The sequence below is a fragment of the Protopterus annectens genome, chromosome 1.part2, assembly GCF_019279795.1.
Source record: "Protopterus annectens isolate FY-2018-M chromosome 1.part2, PAN1.0, whole genome shotgun sequence".
Classification (NCBI taxonomy): Eukaryota; Metazoa; Chordata; order Ceratodontiformes; family Protopteridae; genus Protopterus; species Protopterus annectens.
Window position 1 is genome coordinate 1,135,724,147 of NC_056727.1, and position 14,684 is coordinate 1,135,738,830.

The 14,684-nt window shown below is 37.5% G+C and overlaps 1 protein-coding gene across 2 annotated transcripts in view; it reads right to left on the reverse strand.

Annotated features, from left to right (window-relative positions):
• The window catches only part of LOC122792261 (CD2-associated protein-like), a 1,538,751-nt gene that overhangs the window by 407,997 nt on the left and 1,116,070 nt on the right, over window positions 1-14,684 (reverse strand). For both annotated transcript variants that reach the window (XM_044060012.1, XM_044060011.1), the window contains exon 8: window positions 5,603-5,697. In XM_044060012.1, the coding sequence (XP_043915947.1) occupies window positions 5,603-5,697 (95 nt within the window). The remainder of the gene's footprint in view (window positions 1-5,602; window positions 5,698-14,684) is intronic.

Here is a 14,684-nt window from a genome sequence, read left to right on the forward strand (position 1 = left end):
CAGCACTAAAGAGAGAACAAAAGAAAAAGCAGTTAGCAGTAATGTGAGCTACATTGGACGTCAATAATGTCACGTAAACAGAGACTTCTCCTGGGCTGAATATGAAAAATATCCATATGGCTTAGTGCTCTACCCTGATTAACAAGTACAAATAAAATGAAAATATAAAATAAACAGATCATCAGAAAATATTAAAAAAAATGTCATTGTTGGATAAGCAAGCATGGCTCATTGTAGAAGTTATTCAGTGAAAATAATGGAGAATGCAATAATGGGGTCTATATTAGATCAGCCAAATGGCATTACAGCGAATGCTGTTTCACTGATGCATATAGACCAAAATCTGAAAATAGCAAAGGCTCAGGTCAGTGATTTTTTTCCCAGGGAAAAAAAATCACTTGGCCTGAACCATGACATTGTCCTTTACCCCACTGTAGTGCAATCTCAGAGTTGGTATATTTAGTTGGGGGGTAGGAGACACAGCCCCACACACTGGGGGGTGTGGGGGCGAAGCCCCCCCACTTTCTTATGTTTGAAATTGTGTGCATGTGTTTTTAGTGCGGGCAATTTCTTTCCCAGGGAAATAAATAGCTGTTTTGAATGTTCACAGTTTAGTGAGGTCGCCAATTATGTGTCGATGAAGAGACATTTGATAGAACACCTCTCAGAGCATTTAATATAGACCCCAATAATGATGTAATCAGAGATAAGACAGAGAAACTCAGTGTTGAAATGATGACTCCAGCAGCAAATAGTACATATATTCCAAACACCACAATCAGGTACTAACAAATATTATGTTAAAAGTTAAAACTAGCAGTAGAGGGATTACTGGGAAATGGTATTACATTAGCATCTGACATCAAAAAGTAATATGCAGAATGTGTTTGGGTACAGGTCATAAGAACTTGAATGTGGTCAGAGCCCCAGTCTCTCTTCTATTTTGATTGATAAGTTGCCTGTTCTAAAATGAAGCAGAAGAAGCATAGCAACAGGAGAACACATTTCGGCATCACAGGGGGAAGTATTTGCTGAAGCTGACTGTTCCAAAACAAATCAGAGAACATCATGGAAATAACTTTGTACCACAAACGGAAGTTTTGAAATGGAAGGCATGAAATACTACAAAATGGCATTATCGGCAGAGTGGAAAAGCCCGAGATTCATAACTAGCTACAGTGGAGTTGTGGTATTTTTGTGGCATGGCAGTATTTATGTTTGGATACATCATTAGAAGCTGTTTAAATGGAAACATAACTGCAGGACCACCTGTCAGTAAAAGGCAAACATGACAAATCTATGGTGATAATTTCAACAAGTCTCAAACCTCTTAACCAGGTTGTCTAAAAAACAAAATTCTGTGAAACTGACTTTGCCCTTTCTCTGTTGTTGCGCAACACTAGATTTATTGTATGCAAGTTAAGGGGTGGGGATTCCCCCGCATAGAGGGTGTAAGAGAGCTCTTCCCCTGCAAGATAGTTTGGTTTGGGGTTTGATCAATAGGGTTTTCAGAAAAAAATGTTTCAGAGATTTGGGACTTAGTGAAATTACCTTAGTGAGTTGACATGAATACAGCAAAAATGACAGTGATAAGTAAGAGGCTTACTGGAAATGACACCAAAGAATTCAGAAAAACAAGAAATTATAATGAGATGGGGAATTCCTGAGTACATGTTAGTGCAAGCATGGTACAAATAAAGTGAAGCAATCACAGGTGCTATAACAGGGTGGTAGCTTCAGTCCCAAAACAGATGTGCAATATGCAAGTGCATTCTGAGGCCATGACAGAAAAGCTACAAGAAGACACAAGATCTGATTATATATGAAATGTTATGCCCATCTGATACTGCAGATGAAGAACAGTCTCCTGACATGACAGAATTATAATATATTCACAATGAACAGAAACGAACAGATACAGCCATTTAATTCACATACAGAACATGATGTGATTCTCAACTAAAGACATTTATTATTTGCTATTTTTATTTTACCTATTTGTTGACCAGATAAGCTACTGGGTGCACTTTTCCCCTTTATGGGGTGACCACTGTCTGGTTAAGTGAGTTCCCAGGAGTCACACAGTAGCAAATGGAGGTAGAAAGAATCAAACTCTCTAGCCTGGACACAGGAAGCAACCTATTAATAGCGCAGAGCGTTAGTCCTCTTTGCTAACTGCCAGAACTGGCATATCATTAAAAACAGCGAAGAGAATAAAATAATGAGATGTGGAGCTGGAACAATAATGATTTCTTTGAAAACGATTTTGTCAGACATGCATGCCCACAGCGTGTGTATGTGCATGTGTGTGCGTGTGTGCGCAGGTGTGTGTGTGTGTGTGTGTGTGTGTGTGTGTCCACTATTTATATTTGTTAACCAAGGCAAAGCACTGATCCTCATGGAACTTTTTCAGTCTCAACCCAAGATTGCTCTGTCTTGTTAAGTGACTTGCTCAGAGGTACACAACAGACAGAGTGAAGTTAAAGGAATCAAACGTTGGACAACAGGTTGCAGCTTGTTTACACTCATAACCTTAATTCTCTGTGCTAACTGTTAGAAAAATGCATTGAAGGGCATGTGAGTGTGCGTGTGTGTGAGTGTGCGTGTGTGCGTGTGTGTAAATGTGTGCGTGTGTGTGTGTGTGTGTGTGTGTGTGTGTGTGTGTGTGTGTGTGTGTGTGTGCGCGTGTGTGCGTGTGTGTGTGCGTGTGTGTGTGTGTGTGTGTCTGTCTGTGTGCCTGTCTATGTTTATGTCTTAGTGTTTGTCTCTGTTGCATTCATATAATCAGAGCCGATATTCTGGTTTGCATTTTATTAGAGATAAAACATTTTAAAATTGAATTTTGAACTATCCAAATTATAGCTCTCTGACTAAAGCTGTGACATAGAGCATGGAGATCCAAAGGGATATGTGACATTCTGTAGTTAGCTTTGTAGTAATAGAAAAAAAATTAAATTAATTATGAGAAGCAATATTTTGCACTGTAATACATTTCTGCTTGGTACACAGCTGTTAAATTCTGCTTTGCTTTATACAAGATGAAACTCAAATGTTGAAAATCCTAGGCTAGCCCTCTTCTGTGGTAATAAGCATTGTAACTGAAATGTACTTTTTGACTGGAGCTGTGACATGGCTGGTTTCTAGTGGATTTTAGACATGTTGTACTGCATTTTATGGCACAGGATAAGATACATAAAAAGGCTTGATTAATGTGTTGTTTGGCAATGTTGGAAACTACATATTAATAGCTCTTTTTGATCTTAGAACTATTATGGTTTGATAGCTATTTTGGCAGATGTCAAAATGACTGTACAATTGCAGGATTTGACAGCTCTCTTGACAGATGTGACAACAGCAACCAAGCCACAGAATGTGCTCATGGTTTTGACGCCTATCAAAATAATTCTAAATGTGGTGGCTTGTTTTGGAGTTTAATGGCAGTACTAGAAAGGTTAGTGAGAAAGCTTACAGTTGTGTTTTCAGTGTTTAAGGAGTCTGTGTTGGCCATTATTTTTTTTAATCAAGCTTTATGCATAAATTAATGGCTAAATATTTTCGAGGTTTGACCAATCAGGTTTCAGCATCCGGAAAGCTATTTGATCCCTAGAAACTGTGTTTTTTGTCAATGCATCACAGAAGTCTTTCAGACTCATCTATTCAGCTAATGTTGGTCTGTGCTAAAATATAAAATCTATTATTATTATTATTATTATTTTGAATAATGATTAGTGATCAGCAGTATGGTTTCATGCCGAGAAAGAGCACTACAGATGTGATCTTTGCTCTGAGACTGTTGATAGAGAAGTACAGAGAATGTCAGAAGGAGTTGCATTGTGTTTTTGTAGACTTAGAGAAAGCATATGACAGGGTGCCTAGAGAGGAGTTGTGGTATTATATGAGGAAGTCAGGAGTGTCAGAAAAGTATGTAAGAGTGGTACAGGATATGTACGAGGGTAGTGTGACAGCGGTGAGGTCTGAGGTGGGAGTGATGGAGGCGTTTAAGATGGAGGTGGGGTTACATCAAGGATCAGCTCTGCGCCCTTTCTTATTTGCAATGGTGATGGACAGGTTGACAGACGAGATCAGACAGAAGTCCCTGTGGACTATGATGTTTGCAGATGACATTGTGATCTGTAGTGAGAGTAGGGAACAGGTGGAGGAGACCCTGGAGAGATGGAGATATGCTCTAGAGAGAAGAGGAATGAAGGTCAGCAGGACTAAGACAGAATATATGTGTGTGAATGAGAGGGAGGATAGAGGAATGGTAAGGATGCAAGGAGTAGAGGTGGCAAAGGTGGATGAGTTTAAATACTTTGGGTCAATAGTTCAGAGTAACGGTGAGTGTGGAAGAGAGGTGAAGAAGAGAGTACAGGCAGGATGGAGTGGGTGGAGAAGAGTGTCAGGAGTGATTTGTGACAGACGAGTACCTGTAAGAGTGAAAGGGAAGGTCTACAAGAGGGTAGTGAGACCAGCTATGTTATATGGGTTGGAGACAGTGGCATTGACAAAAAGGCAGGAGTTTGAGTTGGATGTGGCAGAATTAACAATGTTAAGATTTGCACTGGGTGTGACAAGGGTGGACAGGATTAGGAATAAGTATATTAGAGGGTCAGCCCAGGTTGGAAGGTTTGGAGACAAAGCTAGAGAGGCAAGATTACGCTGGTTTGGACATGTGCTGAGGAGGGATGCTGAGTATATTGGGAAAAAGATGCTAAGGATGAAGCTATCAGGTAACAGGAAAAGAAGAAGGCCTAAGATAAAGTTTATGGATGTGGTGAGAGAGGACATGCAGGTGATTGGTGTGACAAAGCAAAATGCAGAGGACAGGAAGAAATGGAAACAGGTGATCTGCTGTGGCGTCCCCTAACGGGAACAGCCGAAAGAAGATGATGATGAGATGATTATTATTATTTTGAATAAATACAATAAGTATGAGTTTTTAAGTGTACCTAATCTTTGCTTCTAGTAGTTTGTTTCTCTATAACTAGAACTATATGGGAAACAAATTCTTCTAAGTCACAGTTTGCCATTGTATTTGGCAGAGCTCTTCAGAACTGCATGAGAGATCAAAATCAAGACCACATTTTTAGTACAAGGAACAGGTATCAGTCTGCATCATTCTATTGTATGAAATCACTGCTCATGGAAGAGGAAACCAATTTCATTTCTAATGCAATATCATGCCAGAAAAAATATAATAACAGATGGTAAAGTAGTGCACTCACATTCAGGACAAAAAGCAATAACAAACCATTTTTTTCATGCAATTTTTTCATGCAGCTACATCTAGGAAGTGCTTTTAGAGTAGAACTTCATTCTGACCTCTCTAAAAAAGTGACTAATAATTTCATGCAGATCTTCATAGAGCAGATCCTAAATTATAAATGGAAATTGTGATGTGCAGTTAAAAGAGTGCATCATTCTCATCTACTTTGCTATATAAGGAAACACAGTAATCTGATTTCATTTTATAGTTTCTGCTCACCAGCTGAAATGCATGCAGTCCTTAGCTGAGGTACACCTTTTGTTTTTCATAAGATACATTGTTTTGTAGTAAATACATACTTTGGTTTATAAACATACATTATATCATGTCTCTTACCTTATTAATAACTAAGATAGTATCGCCTTTCTTCAAGTCAAGTTCATCATCTGCAGAAGCTCCAAAATCGAACATTGCCTTGCAGTATTCTTTGACTAAAACATAAAACACCAATATATTAGTGAATGCCTTATACACTTTGGGTAAACTGAACTTATTGTCTGGTGACAGAAATATAAATATTTTGGTCAGAATTTACAGAATCAAGTTGACCCTTCCATGTTGCATTCAGTATAGCAATTCACCCGTTGTTTGCTACTCACAAACAACATGCGGGTAACATGTTGATTGTAGAACATTGTTAGTTTAATAGGCAGTGGGTCAGTAAGAAGTCTGCTAGCAGTATGCATCATCAGTCAGGACAATTATGATGCTAATCTGACTTCTTAGCAAAATATCCAATTAGTTAAAAGCAGCAGTGAAATGAAGTTGGGAAAGCTGATTCCAGTGCTGCTACTACACTGCCGCTGGGGGGGGGCATTTGTGGTGAGCATCTGAGTTCTTCCCTGGGCAAAGATCTTAGGTTAGTATTACACCCTTACCCCCCCTCCCCGAAACCCACACACACACACACACACACACACACACACACACACACACACACACACACACGCACACGCACACGCACACACTTAACACCTTTGTTTTAAAGTGAGGTTATTCTCTTGTACAGGAGTAATAAACTGGAGCTAAGAAGATTTCCACTCTGAAATATTTCCATTCCAGATGAGGAGTTCAGGGAAATGCCTTGTCATCTTCTTGAATATATCATATGTTACAGGCCACAAACTGAGATCCAAGCTTGGAAAATCACAGTTTAGTTTACTATCAGTTGGCTGTTTAAATGACATTAATAAAAATGCCTTGCATTAGGATAGTGATTAAACATTCTTCATAGCAAGATGAATAATACAAAGTAAGAAGATAAATAGTTAAAAACAGGATTAATACACAAGCAACATAATTACTACATGACAAGGTTGGAAAGCTGATATGTTCCTCATGTAGGTGCCTAATGCTTACAATGACAGTTTGGCCATCCATTTAGCATGCTAGAACCATCTAGCCTGATACATTCCATAAGTTACAAGTGTCGATACTGAAGGAAACTGTATATCACTCCTCCCCCCGTAAGTAGGAGTGGCTGTTTAATGAGACAAATGCTGTGCTATCAGGGAGAGACAGCTCTTCCCTTTCAGTTGCTTTAGTTAAAATCTTTTATTAAATTTCATGTAAACATACATCATAAAAGTCAAACCAAAAACACAACTAAGGAAGGTGAATTTGAAATTGTTGACTATACTTCAAGGAAGCAATATTTAATTATCCTGTACGTATTCTGTTCTAACAAACTATGTTTGTCAAACAATAGTGACGTATCATATTTAATACATCATTATAAAGAAATGTTAACTAACGGTACATTACGTATATGCAGTAATTATTTACTCAAGAGTTTTGAATAAATGTTTCAACGTACTGGTTTCTGAAATATGAACATCGAAAACCAATGAGTTGACTCCCCTCCAATAAAAAAAAAACTTTTTTGCAGGGTGCAAGTCCCCCTGCATTGGGGGGTTCTGCCCACATACCCCCTAAATTATATATACCAACTCTATGGTCATACCAAAGTGGAGAAAAAGGGAAAGTCCCCAAAAAGCACTTTACTGGCTTCCACAATGTAAGATATTGCAGTGGAGCACACCGACATACTACATTTTTTAATTGAACCCATTTGTCCACCAGTGCTGACAACTTGTTAGACAGCCCATATAGTACCTCTGTAGCTAATTGCAACCATAACAAAGGCTTCAAATGTATTTTGAAAGTGTTTAATGATGTGTGGAGCATGAACTACCAGCCTCTTAAGAAATGCCACCCCATGGTATCTCTGTGGGGAGTGGTGAGATGATGAATCTACAAATATTTGTATTTATTTATACTTTTCGTCCTTGTTAGTCCCATTAGCCCAATGGCCTTTTTTCATGGGAGACCCAAGGTGGTATATTCTGACTAGGGCAAATTTCACCAGGGAAATGGGGAACTTCCTTTACTCATTTTGAACGCTCATGTTCACTCCTGTTAGTATGCTATTAGACTCAGAGGGAAATTAAGATATGTGGGGTCATCTAAAACATTTTTTTTGCAGAGAAGCAACACATTTCATACATGTTTATGATAAGGCAATGTAATCAGTGTGGAGAGGAAGACCATATAGAAAACAAATGTATATTAGAATGCAGAGTATGTAACAAGCAATGTTTTTGTTTGGCTATCAAGAAGTGCAGGAAGTAGTTGGGAGAAGAAAACAAGCTAAAGCAAATATTTATAATACACAGGATTAAAATACACAATAAAAAGAAAATTTATCAGATGAGTAAAGGGGTCGTGATCATATATAATGAGGCTTTACACAAGAAAATAGGGTGATGAACAAATCGAAGATTACCAAATAAATATAAAGACAGGAAACGTTTGAAATATTAGAAAATAAGCAGTCGGATATGGATGACATTGAAAGGATAAATAGGAAATCAAGAAAAAATATTACATGGAGGAAACAGTACGAATAAGTTAAAAGTTTAAAAATCTTTCCCCAAGGTTAAGAAGAAGGGAAAGAACAATCTTCATTTAGTTTTGCTTAATGCAGATAGTATTGCAATAGTGCTAGAAGGGTTATTATTTTGAAATGGGGCTCAAAGCTATAGGTAGATATAATTATTTATTTATTTATTTTACATTTGTTTACCGGGAAAGTCCACAATACAATACAGTACATGATAGAAGAGAAAAAAAAATAGAGCATACTTATAGCAAACACACAATATGTTAGAGATTAATAATTCTTATAGTAGACAATCATTGTGATACATAACTTAAAACAGCATTTGTATTATTTTTACAGATATAAGTTTTGTCAAGTAAATATCAACAGGTTCACAAGCTTTCAGGGGAACTGTTTATACTTAGCTATACACAGAAACATTCTCTTAGTTTGGGTTAGCCTGGTGAGTGGCATGAACATAGCTTTCAGAAGTTTTTTGAAATGAATAAAGGATGTGGTAGAAGTTATTTGGCTTGGTAGTGTGTTCCAGGTTTTAGCAATGATGCTGGCAAAGATGGATTTACTGGCATCATTTCTATGTTGGATGACAGTTATGAGGTTCTGGTTACTTGATCTTAAGGCTCCAGAGGGAATGTGGGGCTGAATTAGATGCTGAAGTGCTGGGGTTTTCTCAGGAAGGTAGAACAGTTTGTGTGCTATACAGAGTTGATTGAGTAGAAGTATATGAGGCAACTCAAGCCAGTTAAGCTTCTTAAGGGATAGCCAGTGGTGAGACCTATATGAAGCTTCAGTAGCAAACTTAGCAATCTTCTTGTAGCAAGATTGCATTTTATTTAGATCAGTTTGGTGGAGATTAGTCAAGATGGGAGAGGCATAGAGGAGGGTGGATAGAAGATGAGTCCTTGTGAGATTGCTTTGGTGTGTTTAATCATAAACTGTTTGTTCCTGTAGAGAAGTCCACATTTTTTATTAACTCGCTTGATAGTGTGTTTTGTATGGATGTTGAACCTCAGGTTATTGTCTATTTCTACACCTAGCAGTTTAGTGTGTGTGGTTGGACTAATATGAATGTTTTCTTTAGAGTAGATGGTGAAATAACTATTTTGGGGAGGAGATCTGCCTGGGCTGAAAATAATTAGTTTGTTTTTTTAGGGATTAAGAAGAAGTTTGATGTTAGTGAACCAAGTTTTGGCCAGGGTGAAATTATTTTGGGTTAGGGTTTGTAGTTCACTTAGGGTGGGGGCAGCATATATAAAGGTGGTGTCATCTGCGTATTATACTACTGAGGCAGTGGGTGAGGATGAAGAGATCTTGTTAGCAAATAAATAGAACAGCAAAGGGCCAAGGATGGATCCTTGAGGTAACTGGTAACAAGGGGGACAGCTGTCCCTGCCATAGCACTGCTTGCTGATGGCCAGATAAGTAACTGTTGAACCATGACATAGAGGGGGAACTTATATTTAGGGTAGATAGAGTTTCAAAAAGCATACTGTGATTTACCATGTCAGAGGTTTTTGATAAGTCTAAGAATATGGAAGAAACAAATAGACCCTTGTTTCTATGGTGGTTAACTATATTGGTGAATGATAGTAATGCTGTGGTTTTGCTATGGGAAGATCTAAAGCCATGCTGGGATATGGAGAGTAGGTTGTTATTTTGGAGGTACTGCATTAGTTGATTATGAACAACTCTTTCTAATATTTTGGATAAAGGTGATAGGCTTGCTATTGAGCGATAGTTGGTGAGCTCTAAGGAGTTACCCCCTTTGTGCAGTGGAATAATATGTGATGTTTTCCATGAGGTGGGAACTTTGTATTCTAATAGAGATCTATTTATGATAATAGAGACAGGATAGGCTATAGCTTCAGCTGATATCTAAAGGAAGTCTGCTGGTAGCATATCAGCTGCTAGAGTGGTTGGTTTAAGTTTCCTAAGGAGTTTAGAAATAGTCTTGGTGGACACAGAGTGAAGGTGAAAATTGTCTTTATTGTTTTGTATATTGGGATGGGTTGGTGTAGTTACTGGTGTGGGGCTGCTAATGCTATTTTGGGCATTGGCAAAGGTCTGGATTGTTTTGATAAAGAATTTGTTAAATTGGGTGGGAATGTTTTCATGGTTATTTGGTAGCACAGGGGTTGGAGTAGTGGACCTTCCTGGGTGTACTATACCATTTATTGTGGCCCAGAATTTTTGGGGATTTAAAAGCATATTTTTCTTGCATATTTTTATAGTAGCTAGATTTGTCTACTTTGATTTGTTTTTTTGGCTTTGTTACGTAGCTCTAGATAGTTTTGTCTCAAAGTAGTGGTTTTGTTTTTTTTTATATTGAATCCAGGACTTATAGTTTTAGTATCCTTTCTTAGCCATCAGACATAGTTAGTTTTTATTCTAATGGTTCTGGGGAGTGCATGATGATTTAAGATTTTTATGAAGGTTGTGTTAAAGTATTCAATGGCTTTGTCTAGAGATAGTTGTTTTTAAGGAAGTCCATGTGCAGCTTTTTAATGCATTGATGAAGTCAGTAGCTATAAAGGTCTTTTTGTTTTGAACTACTCTGATGATAGGTTGGCTGATGGTTTGGGATCTGTTCTAATTATTTAGGTTGGATGATGGTCACTTAGGGTATCTGGAAGATAGCCAGATTGCTGTGCAAGAGTGGGGTCAGATACCAGGATCCAGTCTAAGATGGACTGGCATTTGGATGTTTTGTCAATTCTAGTGGGGGTGATTATAGTTTGGGTAAACCTGTGGAGGTTAATAAAGGCAGAGGGATTATGACTGGAGCAGTTAAGCCAGTCAATATTGAAGACCCCTAATAGTATGGTTTCATGTGGTAGGGAGCTGGAGATCCAATTAACCAGGCTTTCCATTACAGTGATGTTATTGCCTGGTGGGATATAGCCACCTGCAATAATTATGTGTTTGTTGAAATTTATTTTTAATTTGGCAAGGATTAGTTGTACATCTTTGACTTCTTGGGTATTGTAATCTAGTTGTTCTATGGTGAGATGATTTTGGAATAATATTGCAACACTTCCACCCTTTTTCTCTAATCTGTCTCTTCGGATAATATTATAAACAGGAGCAGTAATCTCATTATTATGGTGTTGTGGTTTGAGCCATGTTTCAGTTAATACAGAGATATCTGGTTTGTATGGAACTCCTGAATTTTGTTAAGTATACTTCTTGCATTAATGTTTAAGAAGAGGAAAGCTGAGTTAGGTCTATGGTACAGGGGATGTAGCTGATTTGAGTTTGGGTTGGCTGATGTTTTGGGTCCTGGATTGGGGTGTATGTCTCCACTACAAGTGAATTTATGGAGTAGGTGTAGATAGAGTTTGATTAATTTGTGAATTATTTTAGTTTGTCTTTGAGAAGAGTTGGGATTAGTTTTGATTGTTGGTTTATTGCACGAGTAAGAGACGGCTTGGGAGGAGGTAATGTCACATGGCGATATAGGGAAGTTTTTTAGTTTGATGGGACTGGTTATGGATTCTGTTTGCCTATGGATTCTGTTTGCCATGGGGATGTGTTGTGGTTATGATGCTGAGTGTGGTAGGAAGACAGGATGTAAAGTAGGAGTAGGTGAGGATTATTAATGGGTCGAATTATGTTTTTAGTAGTTTGGTTAGATATGTGTAACTCATGTTATTTAGTTTCAGAAAGAAAGGGGTGTATGCAAGGGTAAAATCTAAAACTGTATGAGATTGGTGTTGTATTAAAGGTACACTATAAGAGGTGTGGTGGAGTTTGTTGTTGATGGGGGAAGAGATTTGAAGGGATAGGTATTTGATTGAGAGTGTGAGTTATCTTTTATGCGTTAGGGAGTAGCTGTATGGCCAGGAAGTATTGGTCAGGCAAAAAGTTATAAGTTCCTCAACATAGTTAGACAACTGCAAACGCAGAATAAAAAATAGATTAATGTCCATGGAAATGTATAAGGAACAAGAATGATAAAAGCCCCCAAATGTCCATACAGCAACATTTATGCCACAATCTTATAGACTAGAACTCAGAAGCACAACTAATTGTCCAAACGTCAACCATCAAAAACAGCACATTGAGTTCAGAAACAAACAAACAAAAAAACAAAGGCTCTGTATAAAATGTGAATATGCAAAAGCACTGCTCAATGATAAATAAATGTCACCTAATATAGATACACCAAGTCAGATTACGCATACATAGCAAATAGACTAGTTATCTATAAGAAAAATTGTATTATAATGGTACAAATATTGGTCTGTACACACTTAATTCACCAGAACAAAAAATTGTATATAAAATCTAACTACCTATTTTAGAAATAAAAATCCAGTATAATAAATATGTTTTTAGGCCCAATGATGATATTGTAACATAAAGCAACCAAATTCACTGCTGATTCAGCAACCTAATGGTTCATCACATAAATACTACAAATAGAGCTTTCAGCAGCATAGAAATTAAGTGAGCAATCATGCAAACTGAAAAATGTTTGCCAGCAACAACATTACAGCCTGACAAATACACTGCTGGTAAAAATACATAAAGAGTTTACCAATATGGATGCCATGATGGATATGGCAATTAGATAATGAACACTCATATGTCCCCAAAAAAAGATGATGAAATAATAAGTCACAATAAAGGGCAAATTGGAAACAGTATATTGTTATAATAATAAATGCTGCAATTTCTCAGTTCCAACAACAGATCAGTTGGTGTTCACCTCTTTCGACGCTGAAATCACACAACTGTGCTATGTATCCAATTATTTTGAAAAGCAAGGCATAATTGCCCGGATATAACTTTTTGCTGAGAGACCTCGGCTGGTATTCTCCGCGTCCGGATAAGTTTCTGTTCACCTCCCTGCCAACGTTGAAAACACACAAGGCACCCCAAATAAATTGAAAAACAGCACATCCATGCCCAAATGTGACTTACACCTTTCCAACAAACCATTTGTGATACACATTTACAAAAATAATTGCTTTACATGATGCAAACTTTATTTTAGAACTGGGCAGGATTAGATGGAAAATAATGGAAAGAAAAACATGGGAGGAATTTTGGGCAAGAACAATTTGCAGATATTGCCATCCTTTGTAAGAAAAAGGAGTGAAGATACTGAATGTTTGTTTTATACACTTAGGTAGAACTACTGTGTTATATATTGAATACGTTTGCAGGAGGAAGAAAAACAGATCAATTATTTCAAGAAGTAAAACAATTTGTTGCAGTAAATATGAAACAATATTGAGGGGTGATTTGAACTGTAATTTAAGAAATGTTATTAGAAAGACAGGATAAGATGTAAAAGTTTAAGGAAAGTATTAAAGTATGGGCAATTAAGAATGTGCAATAAGAGTCAATGGGCATATAGAAGGGGGATATATTACAACTCAGACTGATTATTTTCTGTTATTAGAAGATATTAAAGAGGGAGATGGTGGGAGCATGTATGTATATGTATGTGTGTGTGTGTGTATATATATATATATATATATATATATATATATATATATATATATATATATTTAGATAGATATAGTGGATATAAAAACTGCACACACCCCTGTTAAAATGCCAGGTTTTTGTGATATAAAAAATGAGACCACAATAAATCATTTCAAAACTTTTCCCACCTTTAACGTGACCTACAGCCTGTACAATTCAATTGAAAAACAAACAAATCTGTTATGGGAAAAAATATAAAAAATAAAAAAACGTACAATAAGCTGGTTACATAAATGTGCACACCCTTAAACTAATACTTTGATGAAGTACATTTTGATTTAATTACAGCATTCAGTCTTTTTAGGTAGGAGTCTATCAGCACAGCACATCTTGACTTGGCAATATTTGCCCACTCTTCCTTGCAAAAGCGCTCCAAATCTGTCAGATTGCGAGGACATCTCTTGTGCACAGCTCTCTTTAGGTCACCCCACAGATTTTCTATTGGATTAAGGTCTGGGCTCTGGCTGGGCCATTCCAAAACGTAATTTTTTTCTGATGAAGCCATTTTTTGTTGATTTGGACGTATGCTTGGGGTCATTGTCATGTTGAAAGGTGAAATTCCCCTTCATCTTCAGCTTTCTGGCAGACACCTGAAGGTTTTGGGCCAAAAGTAACTGCTATTTGGAACTGTTCATAATTCCCTCCACCTTGACTAAAGCCTCAGTTCCAGCTGAAGAAAAGAAACCCCAAAGCATGATACTGCCACCACCGGGCTTTACTGTGGGGATGGTGTTCTTTTGGTGATGCAAAGTGTTTTTTATGTGCCAAACGTACCTTGTGGCTAAAAAGTTCAACCTTGGTCTCATAAGACTGTAACACATTCTCCCACATGCTTTTGGGAGACTTGATGTATTCTTTTGCAAATTTTAGCTGGGCCTGGATGTTTTTCTGTGTAAGAAAAGGCTTCCATCTTGCAGCCTTACCCCATAGCCCAGACATATGGACAATACGGGAGATTGTTTTCACATGTAGTACACAATCAGTACTTGCCAGAAATTCCTGCAGCTCTTTCTGTGT